Source organism: Hyalella azteca, unplaced genomic scaffold (assembly GCF_000764305.2).
Source record: "Hyalella azteca isolate HAZT.00-mixed unplaced genomic scaffold, Hazt_2.0.2 contig15455, whole genome shotgun sequence".
Classification (NCBI taxonomy): domain Eukaryota; kingdom Metazoa; phylum Arthropoda; class Malacostraca; order Amphipoda; family Hyalellidae; genus Hyalella; species Hyalella azteca.
In genome coordinates this window covers 255,706-281,502 of record NW_025945309.1, presented here as the reverse complement: position 1 = coordinate 281,502, position 25,797 = coordinate 255,706, and the positions used below count along the sequence as shown (strand labels likewise).

General features: G+C 39.7%; 3 protein-coding genes across 4 annotated transcripts in view; 2 read left to right on the top strand and 1 right to left on the bottom strand.

Annotated features, from left to right (window-relative positions):
- Nucleotides 1-7,661: 7,661 nt before the first annotated feature.
- Nucleotides 7,662-10,023, top strand: LOC108681045. The gene is made up of 3 exons (XM_018170011.2): nt 7,662-7,922; nt 8,302-9,002; nt 9,571-10,023. Exons 1-3 carry the CDS (start codon nt 7,901-7,903, stop codon nt 9,793-9,795), a joined length of 948 nt encoding a protein of 315 aa, XP_018025500.1. The 5' UTR covers nt 7,662-7,900; the 3' UTR covers nt 9,796-10,023.
- A 53-nt stretch (nt 10,024-10,076) lies between these two features.
- On the top strand, nt 10,077-16,275 carry LOC108681043 (probable GPI-anchored adhesin-like protein PGA55). Its single transcript, XM_018170010.2, has 4 exons — nt 10,077-12,542; nt 13,053-13,268; nt 13,422-13,517; nt 13,628-16,275. Exons 1-4 carry the CDS (start codon nt 10,650-10,652, stop codon nt 15,824-15,826), a joined length of 4,404 nt encoding a protein of 1,467 aa, XP_018025499.1. The 5' UTR covers nt 10,077-10,649; the 3' UTR covers nt 15,827-16,275.
- Nucleotides 16,276-19,740: 3,465 nt separating this feature from the next.
- The window catches only part of LOC108681025 (zinc finger MIZ domain-containing protein 2), a 69,496-nt gene continuing 63,439 nt past the window's right edge, over nt 19,741-25,797 (bottom strand). For both annotated transcript variants that reach the window (XM_018169974.2, XM_018169975.2), the window contains one exon: nt 19,741-25,714. In XM_018169974.2, the coding sequence (XP_018025463.2) occupies nt 25,553-25,714 (162 nt within the window). In that variant the 3' untranslated portion in view covers nt 19,741-25,552. The remainder of the gene's footprint in view (nt 25,715-25,797) is intronic.

Here is a 25,797-nt window from a genome sequence, read left to right as displayed (position 1 = left end):
TATTTAAAAGCCCTTAGAATGCAAACCTACCAAATCCATATATTCCAACACTGTGTGTGACTAAATTCAGCATTTTGTGAGACTAATTCCGGCCACGCTTCAAACTCTACTAATTCATAATGCCAACACTCTTGTGTTTGAATTCTGATTGCTGTGTGAGCTGTATTGGAATACGACACAGCTTGGAATTAGAACACTATTGAATATTGAACACTACTTAATTAGGCTTTTAATTGAGAGCTATTAAGCTTTTAATTAAGAAAATTTTAATTTTTGCACACAGCTTGGAAGTTGGAACAAGCTGTGTGTGTCTAATTCCAAGCTGTATTGGAATTAGTTTTTATGTGTCTAAAACCGTCTCTTAAATTAATCATCTATTAATTTTTTTACCACTTGAAATCAGCAAATATAAGTATACTTAAATGATTCCTAATATATTCACAGACGTATTTAAAAGTCTCAAACCATAATATTCTTTCTACACAAAGTTTATCACTATTTGGTAGAGCAAGGTCAACTATCAACTTTGACACATTTTTCAATGTTCTCACTGGGTGACGCGCACTGTCTCTCTTTGGATCTCAACATTTTCCCGCCAGACGGCCCAGACGCCAGACCTAGTGTTTTGGCAATAGTATGTATGGCGCGCAAAAGTATGATGTCACTATTTCAACCATCAACGAATGCATGGAACTAAGAAGAAGCTTAATATAAAGGAAAAAAGTCAAGAAGTGTCGGAATTACCAACGATGTCGCATGTCGTACTATACAGCGTTTACCCTAGAGTAAATGCGTTATATTCCGACACCTTAAGGATGCATCAAGAAATGAAAAACTATAAAAAAAAACCGTATGCGTTACGTAAGTTCTGTTGCCTTCACGTGACTCTCAAAACACTTCACTACGCGTCAGCAACGATGAAACGTCACAAAATGTTGCCATATTTATTAAAAAGCCTTTAGAATGGAAACCTACCAAATCCCTATATTCCGTCACTGTGTGTGGCAATATTTGACACGTGGTGAGTCGTATTGCATCAGCGCTTCAAATTTAACTGATACGTAATGCTCTCAATATTTTCCCACTAGATGGCCAAGACCTAGTGTTTTTGCAGTATTTCGACACGCAAATGTATGACGTCACCATTTCAACCATCAATGAACGCATGGAACTAAAACAAAGCTTAATATAAAGGAAAAACTAGAGAAGTGACGGAATTACCTACGATGTCGGAATATACCGCGTTTACCCTACCTAAGGGCTAAGAGGCCAGGACTGGAAATAATGCGACATCAGACGTACTGATACGTCTGTAATTAAATCCGCAACATGCTGCGTAATTGCAAATATTCACACTAATTACGCAGGATGTGTAAAATTATAAGTGAATTATAACTCAATTCCGCGCATTGTCGCCGTGACAAAATCCGCGGAATCTCAGCCAGAAAGTTCACGAATCACGAGCAGCAAGCTAATGTACCAAGAGCAACGTTCACGCTCGCGGCATAGCTCGTGGAACAACCATAACTTGAACACAATGGACGACCCACAACTCGGTCTCAGTGGTCAGCGGCTTTGCAACATCACACTGATTGAAACAAACATGTAGTCCTCACTGCTTCACTCCTCACGGTCCTCAGTGTGTAAGTGACTTCGATCGCTATAGGTCAGATGGCTTTCGTGCCACTACCAGCAACTTCAAAATTTTCAAGAATTTTGTATCTTTTGAACAATCTACTCTATTAAACAGTGAGTTGATATGTTTTTGCAACCAAATAAAGTAATTATATTTGTTCTGAAGTGCTTTATTGTATTCAAGGAAGAATGAGCATGTTCTTTTTGGTGCGATCGGGTGTGGCATTCTCATTCTCATAGAACAGTGATACGGTCATTACGATGTTATTAAACACATTGACTACAAAGTGGTACAGATGCGTACCACCAAATGTATTTCTCCAGGACGTAATGGTACATAATTCAGGTTGCCTTAAATTGGCCAAATCCGAGAACAAAAAAGGCCGATAACTCAATATATACTAATTTATTTGTAGGTTCCGCTATTGAAATTCCATTTATTTTCTTTTTGCAGTATTTAAAATTTAATTAAGAAGTACCCCTATCATAAATTTTAGCTGGCCAACGCAATTGAGAAAAACTAAATCACGGATTTTGTCCAAAAAAATGACCGTCTAGCAACCCTGCTTAAAAACAGTACAAAAAATGAAATAATAGTACAAGATGAAGCAATTGTAGTCAACGTGTCAAACTTGATTTCAACCGTCTCTACATAAAACCAATGGTTTATTGCGTTAATTTGGTAATTTGTTCGTAGTATGCGGCAAGTAATGGCACTATATCTAAAAGTTAAGCTGCTTTCCTTAGCTATGAGAAACTAATATGTTTAAAAATCGTTTGATGTATCTCAACGATTTTCTAGAAAGGCAGAAACTAGTCAGAAATTCATGATTAAGCTAGATCCTCAAATTTCTCAAATTCTTTCACTTTTATAAATTCTCATTAAGGCATCTCTTGAAAAGAATTTAGCTTAGCTGGATGTATAATAGAGTTTTTCTCACGCTAGCATAATTTTCATCGGTGCCAAACCTCGTACCAGAGATATGTGGATATTGATTCAAGCAAGGTGAAGCAAGAGTTTAGTAAACGTTACTGATGTTAGAACGATTGTGTTGGCTGCTGCGGTGTGCATGCATCAGCTAATATGGTTTCGCGAGCATACTCGTTAGTCACGCGCTCACACTTTTTTCCAAGCGATATAATGTTAATATTGTTCATCTTTTGCATACCTCAGCACACTGTTATGCAGGCAATATCAAAATTCCTTCTACATGAAGCACTTTTCTTGAAGACTGATAATGAAATGATGTGCTTCATTATTAGCTGATGTATTCTTGCATTTCGAACATTTGTTTTGTCTAATGCTTTTGATTTCCACTATTTTGTCGATTAAAACGCAACATCTTACATGGTTGGTTATATTTGCATTAAATAAGAAGATGCATTGTTCAATATACTAGATCTAGATTTGTATGATGCATGGATTAAACTTAATCCTATAAATAATGACTTATCATTTCATGGAAATAGTTTAAAGCTAGTGCGATATTGAATTGACCTCTTCACTGTCGCTTAAAACTATGGCACTGATGAACTTGTACTTTGCAGGGTGTGGTGCGATGGCCAATGCTGTCGCCGACGAGACTTCGGGCTGCGATGGAGAAGAGAAGCCAGCAGGTCCGGCTGATGAAATGGCAGCAGTGGAAGGTGAAGGCGTCTAGTAAAAGCAATCTAGCAACCAAGCGATGTTGCTCCGGCTCGAGTGTGAGGAACCCAATCGTTATTCATGCTTAGCTTATTGCTTTCTTCTTACTGCCTATATTTTAGTAGTAAATCTATCTTCAGCCAAACTTGAAAGGATTTTTTTTTACTTTTTTTTGTTCGCTTTGCTTGAATTTCGTAACTGTCATTGGTTTATGTGATATGCTTCAGATGTACTGTTTCTATGCGCAATGAAGGCTCACTGTAGCTTGTATTGACTTGTTAGAAATTTTCTAACTTGTTGCCTACAGTTGCGTCATCACTGGCAACCCGTTGAATGCAATACTTGCATTATGTCTACACACATTGGTAAGTTATCTAAGTCCTAATGTGTACACAGAAGGTATATGCATGTAAAAACACAAATTTGCAAAATTTGCATCAGCATACATTATACATAACAAATTCTAATTAACAATGCGTAGCGTATCTGAATAGCTGAAATCAACACTAACACAGTTTCTCTTTCTATAAATCAACATATAGATATAAATATGAACCTTAAAATGTTAACTTTCGTGTACGTGATCTATAGGAGACTCGTTCCAGACAATTTGAACGCTGAAAAAAACTAACATAATTCTTGGGATCCGAGTTATTTGTTTCTATGTTTTTGTTCTCAAATATGACTACTATAAATTAGTAATTTTTTCATGACACGCAGAGTCAATTGCGACTGATTCAAATTTTGAATATTTATAAGTTGTTATCTGATATTATAGGTTATAATAGATTATAGTAGGTAATCTGCTTTTTGATCTCCAAGCTCCAGCTAGAAATTTTGTTCAGCTTATCGAAAAAACAATAAGAAAATTGTAAATAAATGTACGCTCTGGTCTTCAACCAAACCTGTATAAGTTGTTATCTGTGAATAAATATTATCAAGACTCTTTCTCATGGTTTGTATTTAGAATCTTTTTAATAGCAAGCTTGGATAGGTCAATAGATGCCTACATTTTTTTCGACCTGACCATCAATACTCAATGGTTGCACGTATTCATAGCTATATACGAGTGCCTCTTTAAAAAAACTAGCTTACCATTGTTCAATGATATGAATACACCAAGCATACTGAAATGTGAGCAAAATCAATGGCATCAGTTGTAGTCATACATGTACGTAATTATGTAATTCGTAAGGCAATCAAACTATCACGCATATCATAATTTTTTTGTGTAAGTAAAGCTTCATACCCATTCCTGAATTACTGGAACATTTTGACTATGCATGCCTTTGTACGATATCATACAAAATGTGTTATTTGTGCATGACTTGTCATTGTATTGAACTTTTGTAGTGGCTTCTGTTGATTACATGTAGTTCGCAACTAAGTTCCATGTCTCTGTGAGTTTTGTGTTGAGTAGCATCTTCATGCATGTAGATTATGCTCGAAATGTTGCATGTTTTTCAGAATTCTTACGTTATCATTTGCCAATTTCTGAAAAATAATAAATTGTTGTTCAAGCCAATACTTATGAGTTACGGTAATCTATTGTGAAACGTCTCAAGACAGAGAAAGGGCGCATCCCTGACAAAATGTGAACTTATCACCTTGATGTTATGTTGCAGTATTCTTTAGAAATAAGGATGATCGGTTTCTGTTAGAACCAGCACATGCGGTAAGAATGGTTGAAGGTTACTAAATAGGCTATTGCTCCAATATCGTACTATTATGATGCTCACTTAGGCGGATCACTTCATAACGGAATCACTTCACTTTTTCAATAACTGTCTTTGAATTATGTGATTTTTTATTTTGAGCCTTTATTGCAGTGACAAAATCATTTAAGTTCATAGCGGAAAGTAAAGTCATGACCATAAATGAATCATCGAAATACAAAAACTTTCATCTAATACAGTACCATGAGGGTCATTCATGTCTTATTGCTCGAGAATCAAATTTGACGTGAAAACAAGTATAAGCGTTTTTTTTCATCATTGTAATAAGTAATCTTCAACTTGGTAAGAAATCATGTTACTCATGTATACTGTCACTAGATGCCAAAAAATGACTGCGTTTAAATGGTATATTGCTTCGTTTGTAATGTTCGCGTCTTTTTATTAGTGTGGAGAACATTTTTCTGTAAAAAGCATTGTATAATATTAAAAAAATGTAAACCTGCTGAAATGAATAAAGATTGAAAACAGTTTCTCCCCACACGTCCGTAATATAGGTGTAGGAAGCGGATCCATCGTCTGCGTGCTTGTTGTCCGTCGTTTCAGGAAGTGACCGGGCAGGCAGCAGCTACGGCATGATGAAAACTATACAGTAAAACTATTTATCATTTATGCATGTTTCTAGATTTTATTATTGAGGCAATGAACTTATGAAGGAACAATTGTTTTATTCTAAATTTAGATGTTATTCAATGTTTTGATTCTATTTATCAATTCCGTGAGAAGTGTCAAGAACTTCAACCAAATCCGCGCAAATCCTTTTTTGGGCAATTCCGTGACATTTGCTAATTTGAGTACCTCTGTTCGGTACCTTAAATTTCCAGTTGGGTAAAAGAGGCTGAGGTTGCCACTTCACAAGGGTAATTTGCCATTTGGGATGTTTTTCTTTTGCTTCTGCATTCTGCCAGCTGCCTAGCCTGCCTTCTGCAGTTTTGGCACCTTACTTACAGTGTGTAGGGCAGTAGGCTAAATGAATTTTTTTTGGAGATGCCGCATACGAAAGCCCTCGCAAAGAGCTTTAAAATGAGGCCAAACTCGTTTATGAAATGTTTCATGGAATTCATGGTAAGAAGTTATTAACAAAAAACTCTCAAAATCGTCCCTTATAGTTATAGGCTTATAACCCCGTTTGGCGGTAGTGCGGTACTTGCGCAAGTTGGCTTGGCTGACCAGTGACCACACTGTCCACAGACCACTTTGTTGAGTTTTTTTCGTGTCATTTCTTATAAGAGCGTTGGAAACTGGTCCATTTAGCCCTTTGACAGTACAGGGTTCAGCTGATGCCCCAGCATTGAAATTGACAACCAGTAAAACGCGGTAAAGGGAACACTTACTTGGTTAAGATGAGGCGCGTCACCGACTGAAGTATTGGCGCCCCTAAAGGGAACAGTGAAAATTCCCACAGATCACTTCCATTGTTGGACCACTAATTCACGTGCATCAACGGTTGAATCCGCAAATCATTTTACGTAGCTCTCTACCGCTCTATAAATTCCACAAATCATTTAACGCAGCTATCTAAAAATTCAAGTTCGATGTTGTGGGGTATTTACAGCAAAAACCAGAAGTGGGCAGTAGCGCGCTACATTTAAGCATTTGTAGCGGTAGCGGTAGCACCCGCTATATATTTAAGTAGCGATACGAGGTTTTGCCGCTACAGCGCTACCGCTACATTTATAGATAAAGCCTTTAGTTAAAGAGTATTACATATTATTTAAAAACCTGCATGATACATACATAATATAAATTATAGAATAAAAATGTACGAAAGATTTCGGTGTAATGTCAACCTCAGCCTGTTACTAGTGTCAACATGTTAGTTGTTACCAGAGGTGGGCAGTAGCAGTAGCGCGCCACATGTAGCGGTAGCGGCGCTACATTTAAGCAATTGCAGCGGTAGCGGTAGCGCCCGCTACATTTAGAGCATGTAGCGGTAGCGGCAGCGGCCGCTACATTTCAAAGTAGCGCTGCCCAGCTCTGGCAAAAACCATGGTTGAACTCATAGGTTGAACTGCAATATTAATTACACCACCGCAAATGTACACACCGCAAAATCAATACATACTTTTTTTGTACAATTATAATTTGAATAGATAGTTTGCCCAAATATTGCAAGTAGCAATAAAAATCGAAACATTTTAAATAATAATTAAGTTATTTCCCACCAAGGTAGTACCATCGTTGAACTAATACATATTAGTTTAACCATGGGTATTACTACATGTACAAAGTTCATCCTAAATAGTACTTGGAGTACTCGCAATCCTAAAAAATACAAAAAGTGTATTTTCCCCCGTGAGAGAATATCGGCTTAGAGATACATGAAAAATCTTTCGAAAAAAAAAAATGGTTTAGGTGAAATTCAGATCAATAGTTGTAGGTTAAACGTATATCTCAGAACACTATTATTATAAATAACAATGTGTGAACTGCGATACTAGAAAAGTCATCTCAACAAAAGCAGCAGGTTTCAGTAAACAGCAAGCGTTATCGCCTCAAGTGATAGTAAACAGCAGTAAATTCCCTGAACTGACCTGGGTATGTCCGACAAAAATACTTCACCTTCAGACGCTGCTTAGCCATACCCACGTCAACACTGCTCGTGTTAGCCTTTACCTAGTCTCTCAAAGTTATCTAAGTTGGTTGCCGATGACCTATTTACTTTTAAATGTGATATGATAGATGCATAACATCTTGAGTCATATGATTATTAAAAATAACTTTCTTACTTGCTTATGAAGCGCATCGATCTTACACTATCAAATTTGAATAAGTCATAACTCGGTGACACGTTATTTCGAGATTTCACATTGATACAGAAACCGTGAATTGTAACTATTGAATCGGCAGAAGTTTTTTTTACTATTTTTGTATACTAAAAAGGGCGATGTCGGCAAACGACTGGTGGAGTAAGTCTGCATTTATTCAGCCCAGATATTTTTTGGCTATATTAACTCAAGATTAAGTGAATATAATGTTGATGAACTATAGTACATGTTGAATGGCGTTACGGCTGACAAAATACAGGAATCTCGAGCATTCGAATGGCATAATAAGAAATTTTTAAGGAAGGCTAAAATGGTACACACATGATTGTAACACTTTTAGGTAGTCACGATTTGATGCGTTAAAAAAACACAAATATCTTTGTTTAATGGAATTATACATGTATGAAGAGTGACACTTAAACAAAAGAATAGTGTACAGAATGATCATAATTCAAAGAAATGCTGCTGCACTCGAAAAGAAGTTCTAGAATTAAATTATATAAGTGGTATGATTTTTCAGACGCAACTCCAGCCAGTGCTTCGGTGGTGGCGGATGATTCAAATCCCGATGCCGCTACAGAGACGGCAAACGATGATTTTTTGGACAAACCCAATTCAACCGAGGCACTTTTACCCCATTCTGGAAACGCCAAACCAGCTGATAAGTTTGACGAAAACCATTTTACAAATACAGCCCTGGAGCCCGAACCAGATACTTCCATCAAACCAGTCGCATCGCTGTCGCCAAGTAAGCCATCAACAACAGATCCTGACCCGGGAGCATTAGGGTTGAGCTCTTCATCTCCAGATGCGGTAGACTCAACCACTCCTCGCTACTCGGTTTCGCGAAATCGAATTCCGTCGTCGTATTCTGCACTGAACAACGGCTTGCTAACTCCTTCTCGAAGCCCCTCGCCTTACCCTTCTAGTTCCCCGCACCACCATCCTCCTAGGGGCCCCTCTTTGGGTAATCCCCATGGCCCTCACATTTCAAATCCCGATAAGATCCCAGAGTGGAGCACGTACCACCACGAACACACCCATGGAAAGGTGGACAGAAACTCGTTCAAAAGGAACATGACCATCGCCAAAGGTTTTTTGGACATCAGTTTGCTGTCAGCCAACTCTAATCAGCTCAAACATCTGCTCAACTTCGGGGACAGGTCGTCGCCTACGTTCTACTTGGCCCAGGCCGGACTAATAACGAGCCTCGTCCTTCAAGTGTGTTGATGCATGTTTTTAAGCCTGAAATATTGAAGGAATTCATTAATATTATACAATGGTGGATTCTGTGAAGCGTTATGCATAACAAAATAAATTTAATGAAATATTTTTACTCATTGATATATCTTCGTTGATGGCATGAATTATTTCTAGAGCTAAGTGAATTTATTCTACAAAAATGTCAACTTGTCTTATAATAATAATAGCGGTTTCAGCATTTAGTAGGCCGTAGGCCTGTCGCCGATTCTTTACATCGCAGAACATTCACAGTATTTTGCGGTCTCGAACTCGCAACTCACTTCTACAATTCTGCTGTGCTTAACCGCCCGGCCTCCTCGCCGATTCTATCAGAAACTAGCGCACAGAGCTGGGATCGAACCCGCGCCTCTCTGCGCCAAGCTTGGTACTCTGAACTGTAACCACTGGGCCACGATGGGATTCGTTACTTCAGTATTGTTATAATGAATTAATGATCAAATGTGAGCCTCCAGTAAGCAGTAAATGCATCGCATAGTTTTGTGCAGAAGTCATCCACCATAATGATTGTCTCTTTTATTATTTTCAGTTATTAACGGGAGTGCTGCTGATTGTGCTCGAACGGTGGAATATCAACAAGCCTCATCACGCTCACTGGAGTCTACGTCTGAACAACACTACCGTGTGCATGGTCTTCTTCACTCTCATCATCAACGTCTTCGTGTCCAGTTTAGGAGTCGATGTGATGATCAATAATGTCCAGGGACAAATTCCACTCGATATCGTTGGGAGAAGCGTGAACGAAACCATGTAATTTATGTTATTTCTCATGGTATGATTTGCGTCACCGTATATGCAGGCAGTGTATTCTTCATATATAGTCTAAATTGTTAAATTCATTCAGCATAAGTCTGGCCATTTAATAAACATTATTGTCTTTGACACGATGATTAGAGGTAGGACATGAAATAACAACCTCGTATGAGTGTCATTCGAATTTTAATTGTAATTATTTGTTGTAGTGATCTGAATCAAAAATTATCTGAAAACTTTAGAGACAAAAATATATTCATTGCGTTTGATATATTATATCAAAAGAAATGAAATCTTAAATGCTAGGTTTGATATTTTTTGATCGAGGACGACGTTTTCAAGCATTGTGCATGCATGGTATAGGCGAGTGACCGGATTCTGTCACAGGAAACTGAGCGCTATCACCGACGTCACCTCCGCCAGATTGCAGCCAGCCGTGGGCTGCTGCACCAAACAGAAGCTCGAACAAACTAACTTCGATTAGTTTCGGTGACATTGTGGAGTCTAGAGCATCCAACAGATAGATACAATCAACGAATAATTTATTGATAAAAAAAAGAAAGTGATACAAAAATACGTATCAAAACTTTTTCGTTCTGCTGTGATCTTTCCTAGCCCTTGAAAATCACTGTTGATAGGAATTAGAATATAAAATTAATGGTTGAAATAAATGAGTAAAGTTAGTTTCTAAAATTTAGCGTCTTCTAAATAGCATAAAATTAAATTTTAGGGAAACAATAACTGCCGAAAGTGTAAAAATAATCTTCCGTTTAATGCAGATTCAATAAATTCTAGTAAATTGAAGGAAGAAATAAAGGTAAATATCCTATTCTGATTATAGATAGTGGACGCATAATGCAGCGTCCTCCATCAATTAATTTAGCTGACAACGCCTCAAGAGGCAGCGACTCTGATAATGACTCTTCTGGAAAGGAAGAAAATGATCAGCATGAAATTCAATGCGTAGAAAGGAGCAAGCGAAATGTAGACTTCGAGAAACGTAGACAATTGAGCATTCATGGTAATATCTTGCGTGAAAATGATGCCCTCGTCGAATTCTCGCGCAAATCAAAATCTGTTATAGGGCACTCGGATACCAGGGATTTTACCTCCCAAGAGAGCGACAGTTTAAATGTTATTGAGTTAAACTCTGGGACAGGAACCTCATCACGCTGCGTTTGGGGTCCTCCAAGACCTTTGAAAGTTCCATCTGGAGAGGAAGAATGCGATGATGGGAGCGCCGAATCCGAGATACCCGAGTACAATCCGGCACCAAAAGGTGATGAAAAAGCACTACAGGAAGGAGCCAAGTCCTCTACTTCTTCGCAGATTCTATGCTATGGGACTGAAGTGTCTTCATCAACGGAATCTGTAGGGGAAATAATTTCTGGAGACTCCATTGATAATCAAATGCATCGAGAGCGTGCCGATGAAAAGCTTGTGAAGAAATCATACGAAAAAATCCAAGAAGAAGAGAAGTCAAATGAAGAAGGGGAGATAGAGAAATCATCAAATCATGCAGATACGACGACAAGCAACTTTGCAAAGGACTCAGAATTTGAAGATGGAGACCTAACCTCAGGCGATGTTTTTTTAGAAGTTGACACAATAGACGAAAATTCGTCACACGAGGGTACGAAAATGGCTAAACTCGAGAACATAGGTAAAGACGTAACAAATGTTACCGAAGTAAACCGAGAAGAGGATAACGCAGAGGTTACGAAAGACGTCATACAGGAAAATTTGCGTATCGCATCGCTGACTTCTGAGAAGCTGGAGACAGAGAGAGTAGAAGCTTTGATTGCAACACCGAACGCGGCAGCAAGAGATGGTGCAACTGAATTTCAGAAAGTATGTAATACAACCAACGTGGGTGCAGGAACTGAAAAGAAACCTTCAGAATTCTCCCTAAAAGATACAAGCGACTCGGAAAATGTTGCGATTTTGTCAAAAGTAGAGAAAAACTCTACGGATGTGGACTTGTTTTCTGAAGCTGAAAGCAAAAAAGGTTTCACAAATGGAGACGAAGTGATTGTGGATAAAGAGGAATCGTCTGACCACAACGAAGTAAAGAGTCTGCAGCAACACGAAGTGAAAGAAGATATCACCTGTGAAGGTAAAACAGAACGGGACAGTGGCAGTGCAAATTTTGAAAGTGAAAGTCAGGCGGACAAAAAAGCAGAATCCCATAAGGTTTGCTCAACGGGCGAACATTCTGACGTAATTCCCCAAAACGTTAGTGAAAGTCAAACGCAAACTCCGGAAACTATCGCAAAAATTGCCCAAACTAAAGAACCTTGTGAAGACCGAAATTCTTCACAGAACCCGGATAGTCCCATGTCCAGTGATAAACTGAGGACAACAGCGTCAAATAAAATGAATGAAACAGAAAAAGTAGAAAAGGCAGACATAAAATCTCAACTCATTGCTACTTTACCTTACAAAGCTGATGTAGATGAGCATGGTCGACCAATTCGAAAGAGTTTGAGCACCGTAGCACGTACGTCAAGTCTCAAGCAGAAAGCGTACGACAAGTTCAGTAACCGGGCTGAGGAAGGAGGAAGTAAAGGAAAAACCCATGACGCCGAAGCCAGTTCAAAAGACCGTAAGGTCTCGAGAGCGGAAAGTTTCACGAAGAAGGCCCTGAAATTAATCTCTACCAAGAAACAGGAAGAGAAGGATGAGAACGACGCCGAGGATTTGAACATTAACGACAAGGCTCATGGAATGCTCTACTTGAGAAAAAAAGTAATTAATTTAATACTTAACTTATGCCTCTAAGCAACGTTCTCCTTGCCAAACATAAAAATTGCAACTCTGAAAATCAATGGTAAACCTGATATTGAGGGTCTGGACACACGGGAGAGATGAACATTAATTAATACATTTAATTTTATTATTATTATATAAAAATAGTTCAATGGTTCATGAAAAGATTTTCTTTTCTTAACTACTCTACAACTATCATACGCATGCTAGTGTTTAAAATACAAGCTAGTTGGACACACCCATGTATTGGGTGTCTCGTATTTTTTGGCTGATACTCGGAATAATTAATTTTTTTTGTATACTTGAGGCAGATATATGGAAGCAGGATGATTGTATTTTGCTACACATGTGTCTGTCATTCAATTTTAACGATAATCAAGTAGAAGGCGTAGTACAAATACATGTTGGTATGTGGTCCATCATTCATTTAAACCATTCACTCGGTGTAATGCGAACAATGATTTCACTTTCTTTTGTATGAACTTACAGCGATGGTTGAGTCCGTGGCGCAAATACTTCTTCGTGCTAGACGGTAGCCAGCTAACCTACTACCGCAGCCCCCAGCACTACAGCAGCCTCACTGGCTGTCAGGGATCACTCGACCTCACGCTCCTCAACGACGTCGTCAAGAAAAAAACTTCGTCTTTCTTCTGGACTTGTTACCCTCTCTTGCTGGAACGGCGGTCGCTCTCGCCATTGCTGCTGGTGAGAAATGCAGGAACAATTAAATTGTGTTCAATGGAGAAAAATCAAATTTTTTTGTGATGAATATGATTTTTGTTCCATGTGAAACTGTCGGACTTATTATTTATAAGGATTAAATTTAAATTGTAATATATGGCTTCGTGGGCTGCAAAGGGCGCGGACAGTGCAGAGGAGCAGCAGCGGTGGCACGAGCTGCTCCAAAGGGCGGTTGGAGCGCGCAAGGCCGTCGGCAGAAAATTCTCCTCAAAGGTCAGCCAAAGATTCATTTTCCCTTTTCAGTTGACTACATTGAAGAATATTTAGGAGTATGATAAGGTTTTTATATCCATTCAGTTTAAATTTATGTTTTTTTTTTCAAGGCCTCATCTTCAACGTCGTCTCCTGACATAGTTGTCAGTACTCTACCGGCTTCATCGAAGAAGAGTAAAAGAAAGAATTCTTTTGGACATAGCTTCTCATTGAGAAGAAAATCTAAAGATAAAATAAAAGAAGAAAGTGATTCAGAAGAGCAGCATGGCCCTTCGAAAAACGACAATGCCAGGCCTGATGGAAATGAATTAGCAGTTAAATTTGACCGGGAAGCTGATGCATCCCGAGAAGAAGACAATGGGCTGGTCAAACCAAAAACGATTCTAAAAGTTGGGATTCCGTTGCGGTCGAGTGAGATAAGCTCAATACGTTTGAAAAAAGTCAACATAGCAGAAATTTGTACCCAAGATGAAGGATCATCATCAAGCTCCAGGACAGAAAAAAATCAGGAACAAAATGCAGAACAAACATTTGGAGTACAACTAAAAAAAGCTAGCTTCAAAGGGAAACGCGATGCGGAAAAAGTGAAGTCAAATGAAAAAGAAAATTTGGATGCCGAAGGTGAACATGACTTCAGAAGCCTGCTCAAGTCCCGTCGTATTTCTACCACGGGGGTCGATAAGAAACTGTACGTGAAGTACGGAAAAGATGAGCAAGAAGAAACAGCAGAACGAACTCCAAGAAAACGCTCCCCGTCCCCGAGCATACCGTTGTCGAAGTCACTTATGGGAGTGATCAACAGGGGCACCGATGAAGATAATTTCATCCTTGATGACAAGAAAGGAAACGAGGTCCAGACGGTAGACGGAGGAACAAGTTCCATTCGGTATGCGAAATCCACCGAGGCGATGGATTCAAGGAGTGGCGAATTGGGTTCACTTAATCATGCAACAACTGGAAAAATTAGGAACAGCGACCCTCAAATTGGGCTTGAAAGCTACAAAAACAGTTCAATGCACTTACCTTTGAAGTTGCAATTCAGCGAAGAAAGGCGAGGGTCTTCAATGCTGGAGACCGTCGAACTCTTACAGGATTCTTCCGTCATCAAAGGTGCCGAAATTGAACACGAGGAGCTGATTAATTCTTCTAATGAAGGCGAGAGACTCGGTCTAAATGCGACAGAAATGGATACAAAAGGTCTAGCAGAACCAAGTCCTTCTATCGAAGATTTACCACGTGGAAAGATTTCCACCCTAACCAACATCATTCTCAGTCCTACTAGGAAGAATTGTCCCCAAGGACTGCTTTTCAAAGCAGAGGATAGTTCTGCTACTGTTCGTGGCTCTGTCTCTCCATTGGTTCTTACTTCAGATGATGTGATGGATAAAGTCGACAGTGACGCCATGCCGGACGTATACTCTGAAGAATGCAAAGACGGGGTTTATGGTACGGATGAACAAAGTTTAACAAAAGACTTGGCGAAAACCAAAGTTTCAGTCAAGGATAACGTCTCAGAATTTTCAGCTCTTAAAGAAATAGGAACTGATGGTTTCAGCTTTGAGAAAAAAGACAAACTTGTTGAGCAAAAGAAAACTGAGGATGTCGGTTATGACGAAAGTACCGAAAGGAAAATGAGTAGTGCAAACTCAGAGAGTCTCGAAAGTGTCCCTCAGTCAACCAGCGATGGAGACTTTAATGAACTTCAGGAATGTGAATTGCGCTACAATTATTTACCGGCCATACCGATTGCGTTCCGAAATTCGGAGCCAGCCCCTTTTTCCGAAATTGTACCAACTGCCTGCTTGGAATCGCGACGCACGTCAGCAACTGAGCTTGTCGTGTCTGCCCGACCAGAATACATACCTCAAATTTCTACAACTCGCTCATCCAGCGTCGAAAGTGGAGAGCCTCTAGTGAGGACAAGTTTCATGGGTGGCCACCAATCATGGGGTTCAGGACCGAACATTTGCATTAGGAACTCGTCAAGTGACACGAACACGTCAAAGGAAAGCTTGACTTCTTCTCCAGCTAATCAGTCTCGTCGCCAGAGCCTCGGCAATGACTTAGCTGTTCCAGAACAAGTTCATGGCGGGCGACACGTGAACGCGGGTTCTACTGCAGAAGCGGTGACGCCTCCTCAGCCCAACAGCAGCAGTGCTGTCACACGTGGAGTGCAGGCGCGGAAAAGGTCTGAGCGTCCAGCTAGCACGAGCAACAGGGAAAGTTTAATTCTGCCTGAGTTCGTTGTGGTGGAGGAAGATCCTGCAGATGTTGCTGAAACTAACTTAACGTACAATTTTAAAGCCTAGCCTGTTTGCTTGAAGTCGAAGGAAGAAAGATTAACGTTCATTCGACAAGATAAAAGTCTCACATGTTAATAAATTGATAAATTTGAGGAAAATGAATACCGATGCGGAGGAACTTGGAGCGACTGATGTTCTTGGCCACGAGGTTACGGAGAAAGTACATGAGCATGGTACATGAGTATAATGTTGTCACGAAACCCGGGTAGGACTACGTACAATGCCTTCTTCTTCTGGAGGACATGGAACGATTGCAACACCGCCTTAGATTTGAGTAAGATTGATGACGGTGCATATATTCAAGCGGTTTAAACCATATGTTGTAGCCCAAATTGTCAAAATTCTTCGCTAAAATCCGGACTTGAACAGACTGCAGATAATGAAAGCTATTTAATTCATGTGAATTGCATATGCATGAAAAAACAGACAAAAGGCTCCTAATGCATTCCTTAAGTCCTTAACTAGTAGTAGTTCGCTTGCATGCAGATCACAAACATCTCTAATTTTCAAATGCCTTTTTAAGTGACATAAGCCTGAAGATGTGCAACAATGAATTTCTCAATTACTCGTTCATGAGACTGTAGGGACTCGCATTCATAACTCGCACTATCATTAGCTAAATTCAATCATTTACTTCAATATTTACTATTATACAATTTTAAAATATTAAATCGAAAATATAATAAATTTTCAAGCATAAACAATATTCGTCTAATTTTGGAATAATAAAAAATTAAGTTAACGACAAAAATACTTTCAAGCATACTTAAAAATACTTTCAAGCACATTCAAATAGGGTCATTAAAGAATTGCGAATTCTATTTTCCTTGCGCCAGCGGGCAACATTAGCCAATCATGCATTAGCTTCATTTGTTTGGTCAGCATCGACGTGTGAACTGCTAGGGATAAGCTGTCAAGTTTATAGTTCTTCTCTAGAATTCAATTCTTGTATATGACGCGTTTAAGAACATACTAGGGAGAAATATGTTTTCATTCAGACTTCAAATGCCTAGCACTACATCGAACCTGGTGGAAGTCTAGTAGCTATTTGAAACTATTGTCAGTTTTGAAAAGTCTCTGTCAAAGGAGCTATTTTTACATTTTAGATATCCTCTGAACATGTCAAAGTACAAAAATCGGCGACAGGTGTCATCAGGCATATTCTTCAGTGCCGACATCATGATGATATGATAAATGTAATTAAATATTTCAAAGTGTAACTGTAAAAACTGAAATACTGCTGCTCTCAATAAGCTTTCGATATTGTTTATGCTATTTTGTCATAATCATGCCTATGCTATGTCATGTCATTATTCTAACGACCATCACCTACACATGTGCTGGTCGGCGCCATCATTATTCAATCCATCAATAAACATATTGAACCCACATATATATGCTTCCTTCTAACCTACATAATACACATTCACTTTGATTAATTAGGAGAGGGACTGCCGTTTGCAACTTCTAAATCCAATAGCAACCCCTTTTGCCACCCTCATTCCTTAAGACTTTAAAATTTTTGAATCCATAGCTGTGTAAATTTATAGAATGTCCTAAAACTCTCCAATATAGAAGGCCATGCCAGATTGAATCCAATTAGCAAGGAAATGTTTCTGGATGAAAGGGAGGGCTATATGCTATACATTACGCACTTTGCTCCTTATGCCTCGTTCTCATATTGCCGGTTAAAGGGCCGGAAGACACCCGGAATTGGTACCGGTTATCAAACCGGTACCGGACACTTGGGGTACCGGTTATCAAACTGGAGATCCGGGAAATGAGATCCGGGAGTTCCTAGAGTTCCTGGAGGGCGTGGCCATAATCCGGCTTGGTCGGAAAAATTATTCAACATGTTGAATAATTTTGCCGGTACGCCCGGAACCATAAAAATCCGGGAGCCAACCTGCTCTTCCGTTGCTCTGTGAGAACTCAACCGGCACGGCCGGGGGACCAGCCTGGGGTACCGGGAGGGGTGAAATCGTCCCAAAAAAATTTTTTTGTGCGAAAGCATGTCACGTCACTTATTCACATTTTCAGCCTATGTGCTGTTTCAACTTTGTATTTTTTTATTTTTTTTTTTTGCAAATGCATTGTCAAATGTTCATATTTAATACTATCTGCTGTTAAAATGATGTACTTTTTCAGATTTTTGTGTAAGTTTTGTTAATTATTAACATTTCTTTCATGTCTGCTGATTAAACTTTGCAAATTTGCATTAGATATACCGGTATGCATGTTTATATATTGTAAATACAATGTAACAACAAATGGGGTGTGATTAATTAAATGAAACATTATCACCATTTTCTTTTTGTAAACATTTTCTGAAATAATTGTCTGAAATAATTTTGTAAACACTTTCTGAAATAATTTTGTTTTAAAGATCAATACAATTTTTTAACTGAAGCTGATGCACATTTTTGCTTTTACTTTCCGAAAAGTTGTCCTTATTCAATAAAGTTCCTTAAACATTTTAATACACCTTTTAACTTATAATACCTGTCCCCATTTACTTTAGATCTGAATATTGTGGAGAAGGTATTAAATTAAATAGGGGAACTTTTCAGTAAACATTGTTGTTGTTTATTTGTTTATTGAGGATGTGGGGTTGTCCCCCATGTCCCTCACGGCTCAACTCAGTAAATATTGAAAGCTTTTCTTGAAAGGGGCGGGCCTAAATTTGCATAACTTACCTGGAATACCGGGAAAAAAGCCGGGCCTACCCTGGTTTTACGGCAGTTCTTACTGCTCAAACGGCTCTACCTACTGCTTTACCGTCTTTTTCCGGGAATTCCGGCGATCTACCTGGAAATCTTGGAGGCATACGGGACTTCCGGCAGGCTTCCGGGAGTACCGGGAATACGTTGACAGCCGGTATTGCAGGATCTCCCGGCTACTGAAGCCGGATCTCCCGGATATCCGGCTCTTCCGGGAAACCTACCGGCTCTAACGGGACAGCTACCTGGAGGGCATTACATATTGAGCCCTGCCCCTTGCATATTACGCCCTGCCCCATATACCGGCTATAAATCCGGCATTTCAACCGGCTTGGCATTTCCGGGACTTCCGGCCCTTTAACCGGCAATGTGTGAGAACGAGGCATTATGCCTCGTTCTCACACTGCCGGTTAAAGGGCCGGAAGACACCCGGAATCGATTCCTGGGGTACCGGTTATCAAACTTGAGATCCGGGAAATGAGATCCGGGAGTTCCTAGAGTTCTCGGAGGGTGTGGTCATAATCCGGCTTGGTCGAAAAAATTATTCAACATGTTGAATAATTTTGCCGGTACGCCAGGAACCATAAAAATCCGGGACCCATCCTGCTCTTCCGATGCTATGTGAGAACTCAACCGGCACGGCCGGGGGACCAGCCTGGGGTACCGGGAGGGGTGAAATCGACCCAAAAAGCCGGAAATTCTGGAAGAGGCCTGGACGTGTCGAAGGGAGGACCCTTCAAATCTTTAGCATATTACGCCCTGCCCCATATACCGGCTATAAATCCGGTATTTCAACCGGTTTGGCATTTCCGGGACTTCCGGCTCTTTAACCGGCATTGTGAGAACGAGGCATTAATCATTTAAACTTTTAAGGTGGGTTAAAGATACTTTAACGTCAACTTTCAGAAACCATTAAAACTATAAACCTCTTCATTCCATGTTGGTTGTCCGATCCTTCGGATCATAAGCCGATTGCCAATTGCTGGTATGGCTGGGACTATGAATCAATTGGTCATTATGCCGGTACAGGTGGCAGGAACTGAATGAATTTGTCCCTATTCTGGTACAGCTGGATGGAACTGTGAATGAATTTGTCCCTATTCTGGTACAGCTGGATGGAACTGTGAATAAATTTGTCGCTATGCCAGTATGCTGATACTGCTGACAAATTATGATGGAGGGATAAATAATACGAGATTGGTTGGTGCAAGACTCATATTAATCACAGAGTCGCGGCCGATATAAATAAGGAACACTTTCTGTACAAAATATTTACAGGGATTATCTCCTTAGCTGCCACTACACCCAGCCGCTCGCTTCACCCCATGTTAACCCTACATGGCACACGCTAAGAGTCACGTTTTAATGCTAAGCCTACGGGTTGCGTGGGTAGCAGGATGGCAACATTGTGCCATATAGGGTTAGCCAACACCGATTAAAACTAAACAATTCAACGTGAATGAAGGAACAATGAAATGGAACTAACTCATTACAACGGTATTACCTGAGATAATTTATATGAAAATGAGAAACATAATTTTTTCATGCAAATTTATGCCAGAGAAAATGTGAACGAAACCGTAATGTTTTGTACGCAACAAACGAGGCAGAAGACATGAATATAGAAGATTTACAACTGGCATTTGCAGCTGAAATAAACGACGCGGGAAAATAAAATTCTCAGGTTATGATCAGGGGCAATACGTTACACCTGCTGAAGTTAACTGCGTATGGACCTTTAATACCGATGAAAAAGTTGACCAAGAGAGAGGTTATCCGGCGTACATGTTACTGTATCGATTGTTGGGTTTGTTCAATAATTTAGTGATATAAACGAAATAATTTGGCTTTCTCATAGAGCTCAGCTAGTGAAGGGAAACTCTACACGTGGCATAGGGACAATTAATGTTGAGAGGTGAGTAAGTGATGCGCCATCTGCATGATATAAACGAGTGCAATATGACGAGTGAGCTTTAGCGCCTCAGGCTATTGTTTATTAAAAAAACTGCGATGGTCAAAACAAGTGGAGCTTGCAGGGTGAAGCGAGCTGGTGAGCGGCGGCCGTAGCCGTGAGAACCAAGACATGTAGAACCTCAATATTCATTTAAGTACGTTAAAAACAAGGAGAAATTAACCAAATCTAAATAACAAAATAGAACGGAGCTAAAAATCATCGTAATTGTACACAATATTACACGAGTTTCGTGCGTTTATCACAAAACCATGAGGCTCTAGCAACCGAATTAAATTAAGTCATATTCAGAAATTAGGTTCATATATCAAAGCATTTTATTACAGCGTTGAGGTCCGCGATCCTGAGGACGCGTAACAGGAACTGTTGGAGCCCCGTTTTGCCCGGACAGCTATTCCCTACAACGACATTACTGTCTGGCTCGTTATCATTAAAGAGCATTCAAAAGAGCACAACAAAACAATAACAACAGAATATGAACGCAACGCGCTAGCAAAAAATCAGCAAGAACTTAAACCAGATTGGAAAACTAAAACGCTCTTCAATGTGGTTCTTCCTTCCACTCAAATAACGTAGAAATTCTACAATCGGGATCTATTCTTTCGCTTCTACGGAACCACCGAAGTTATAAACTATTTATACGACACACAGAAATAGATGAGATAAGCAGTACACATTCCCTACAAACCGCACTATCAATAATTCCAGTATTCGTATAAATGTAATGTATTCGTACTTTAAAATCAAACCTCACTGCCAAGTCATATGGTGATACAAAAAACACGAAGTCAAACTGAAGGAACCAGTGATGGATCTGCTGCAAATGGTGATTAAGAACAACGCCATTTATTTTTGATTAGATGAAATAAAGAGGCAACAAAAACATACAATGACCGCTAGAGATAAAATATAACACGCGAGAAATCTTGCAAGATCATGAAGCTTTGGGAGGAGTCGACAATAGCGTACATCGCACACAAGATAAGAAAATAATGCAGGAACGTACAACGAAACAAGACGATAAGAATATTTCTCTGGACGATCAAACGAAACTCATCTCGGTTAGTCGAGCATCGGTGCTCGGCAGAGGATGATGCTCGTAATCATCACTTGGGTAGGTAGTAATGCTCATTACCAGTACGACTCGGCCACATAAACGATAGGCTTCATTGATATAGATTCTGTGATTCAATTTACGAGCTACTACCCGCTGTTTACATGTCGAGGCCGATGAATATGAAATGAGAGTGAATTTGCACCAGGTTGAGGACTCTGAGAAACCTTCTTCATGACGGCTCTTACTTAATACTAACAACGATAGACGTGCATCATTGCGCTCACTCTATGTTTCATGAGATCCCAAGTGGCAGTTGTGTTTGGATCTTCGCTTAGTGCATATATTTAATTTAGGATTACTCAGTAGTATTTAGATTTGTCGGTTGATTTGCTCTCAAAAATGTCAACAATCAGGAGCGAAAGGTAGGATAAGAAGTGATTTGCCACATCTCGTGCGTCTGCGCGTGGTCTGTGCAAGCGCCGCAAAATTGATCTATATTTTAGAGTGTGGTCAGCACACGCAAGGATAGATTTGTCTCTAAGCTAGTTTTGACACAGAGGGTTTTTAACTATAAAAATAGCCGAACATCGTACGGGCTCAATATCTTAAGAAACTATTAGGTATAATGATGTACTAGATTTCTATGTACACGATCAGACCGTTAATGCTCTCTCATCATATCGTATCAAAGACTTATGGGTCACTGAACTACCAACGACAATTCAATTAATTATTTCAAGAAATACTTTACCCCAATCTAAAACTCAAAAACATAATTTCTGACAGAACAGTAGAACTCTAATTTCGGGATCCAGAAAGTTGGCACGATGTCTATAGTTTGATTCACGGACGACTTCTTTTGGAAAGTGCAGCGTCCGATAGATCACTCCTGCGACGCTCTAACTTGTGCGGGACTACGTCCTTCGGCTGTAGAGGAATCGAGTTGTAGATAATTATGAAATGCGGCAGAATTTGTAAGGAACTTTTCAGAAGAGTAATCGGAGTGATAAGAAGTCAACTTGCATGAACAGCCTGCAGCGAGAGTATATATACGCTTGATGCTCGGACGCAATTCCTGCAGGACGACGAAACCCAATGATAGGACAGAAGATGTGGCATCACATGAATATGGCATCACAGAAATGGAAATAGTCGACAAGAACCAAGTAATTATCGAGACAAAGTTGAAGAGGAAGAAAGGCCGCTCCCAAACAGCGTAAGTAGAAATTTGCCCAAGCATGTTGTTCAGATCGAGCTGGAGTAACGAACTTCAGTGAACGACTGTATCACCATCAATAGATAATTTCTACGCTCAACGCAATAACATTCAAAGTATCACTATCATTACGCAATAGCTAGACTATAGAAGTTATGTATGAGATATCGTATTAGTGGTATCATCCTTAAAAGAGCATCTAATTCCAAAAGTACGTACGCTAATCACTACCAACCGTACACGATGTCGCTCGGGGCCTCAGCGTCGGGTTTCACGCTCAGCACCTTTCAAGGGAATTCTACGTCACGTATTATCTATACAATATTATATCAAAACTCCCTAGCAATCCTAATTGTATAACAAGGAAAGAATAATGTCCTATAGAGTGAACACGCTTAGCTTTGGCTGACTCGTAGCATCCAGAAAAGTCAGGTGACATGCTTGCGAAATATTCGCTTCACAAAAGTATTGAGTCTGAGTATACACCGTATCTACCGAGGAGCTCTCTGTCAAACAATAGATTTTGATTAAATTAATTAATTAAAAACCAACGGAGCGCAAAATTTGTCGATCAGAATAAGTAAAAAACGAGTAAATAGAAGCCAAAAGCTCTCGCGAAAATGTCAGTTAATTATAACAGCTGCACATGTCAGTTACGGCCACAAGCCAAAGCTCCGTCGTATACACAATGATGATTAGTCCAACTATTCTCATTTTTGGAGCTAAAAATGCAGTGGAGTCGGAAATTTGGTTGGTTTGTTCCGTTCGGCTTAGATTTATATCTAACAACAAATCAAAATGAAAGCATTACACCGATGACAAACTGCAAAAGATTGGAAGCGAACCCACGGAGCCTATGTACGAGTGTGAGTGTAAGCTAGAGCACCACAGTTCATTTCTACTAAAATCAAGCGCACATAGAACATATCTACAGGCGACCTATAAAAAATTGCACATGTTTAAGATATGTGGTAACTTCCACAAACCTAATCACGTTCTTAGAAAACATGAGATCGAAATCTCTGACAAGAGATCATCAAAAGCGAGTTAATCAGAAACGGTCACTTGAAACGGAATTTATGCATGAATTCAAAGCAATTGAGAAATAAAATTAAAAGGCAATATCAACGCATCAGTTCTCAACAATCCCAAGCCATGGATGTCTATCGAGATGCAGAATTGTAATAAAAAATATAAACGTTCAATTTGATGGTAAGCGCATTAACTCCATTACACAATCAACTAAAATATTTCCCTGTTTTCTTCTAAGTTACTGACACGTAAACTGGAAACGTCAGTTGCATACATTATGAAGTATGCTGGCGCATTCACACGAGGAACGTTAAGGCAACCTCGTCTCAAGAAGCCATTGATTCCGCAGCTGAAATTTGTTCGAAGTCTCGCACGCATTTCTCGAATTACAGGCTGTAACTTTCCCCTATAGATAAAGAGTGGGATTCTGATAAATTATTTCGACGAATTTCAGCTTCTCACTCATTCTCTAGAAAAAATACTTTCGAAAGAGAGCATTTGCCTCACCCACACTAAGAACGCACCAGTTTAGAAAATTTGTACAGGTTTTTGTGTGGAGCTTCGCGGTAATTGAAGAGAACAATACGACCAGGAAGTGTCCTTTTAATGCATCGTCCGACAGGTCACAGGCGGTCGGATAAAGTACAGAATTCATGAGCATCATCTTGGTAGTAACAGAAATTCATAAAAATTTAAATACAAGCCTCTCCAAGCGCACTGACTTGTAACGATTTTAGAAAACTACGACAATTTCTGGTACACGAGATCTGAGTAGAATGGCAATCGCTTCAGGTAAAGTCATTACATTTAGATCAAGTGATGCCGAGGCCCTGCTAGAGCAGCTTTTGATGCTTACAAATTCTTAAGCCAGCACAGCTTACTTCCATAACTATAATTGCATACAATATCCTCGGTTAACTTGACGAGTACAACGACGAGCTTAGAAGTGTTCTCCTTGATAAACAACGAGTGACTTCTTGGCATGTCCCAACAGCTGACAACAAGGAGTGTTTCATAAGTCATAACTCTCTTACTACGACGTAATAGTTAAATCCTACAAGAACTTTGGTAGCAACGGGGAACTAAAGCATAAAGTGTTAAACCAAAGGAGCCTCTCACAACTCACTCTGGAACTACGTTACCTTGTACACAGAAGACAAGCACTCGTATGGGCACCACTGAGTTACAACTCTTCACTCACTTCTTCAAGTTCAAGCTCCAACGCATGAAAATAAATTGAGGGCTTTCCTTTCTTTAATTAACATCTTTGATGCATGAATGCGTTCATGACGCGTGAATGCAGCTTCGTGACGCGTGAATGCATTCGTGGCGCTCACGTAAACGCTACTTTCTTTTCCTGCAATTGATATGCAACCGAATGAGCCTCTCAATGTCGAGGTTCTAGACGCAGAATAAATGTTTTCTAATTTCCCAAAAAGGATATCGAATTTCTATATTTTGGGACAGTCCACGCAGTCAAAATCAGTAGTCATGAGACCACACTGTCAACTCCAGAGGTCGTGAAGACATGTCGAGATGCAAATGGCAAAATTCATAGAATTTCCTGCTCTTCACTGCAATACTATGGCACTCACAAAACTTCTCTCCAACGAAAAGCCTCTGATTATACTGGAAACATTCATTCTCGATATCATTACACTTCAGTGAAATTCACCAAAACCATTGATATAATTTGCACCATGTTGAAAGTAAAGCTATGTACTAGGCCTATGTTTTATTCGAACAAGGCCAGTATGTCGTGGGCGTCGGTGAGAGGTGCATGGTGCGCGGGCTGCCCTTGAGACGACGCGCCTGAAGAAGGCGGCGTGTTGTAGTCCGGCTGTTCCAGGTACGACAACAGCTCCAGGGGGTCCATGGGAGCGCTGTTGCTGAAAACCTGGAAAAAAGTCGCATCAGCATCAAACTTGTGTTACTCCTCATTCTACTCGGGTGTGTAATTCACAAGAGATTGTATCAAAA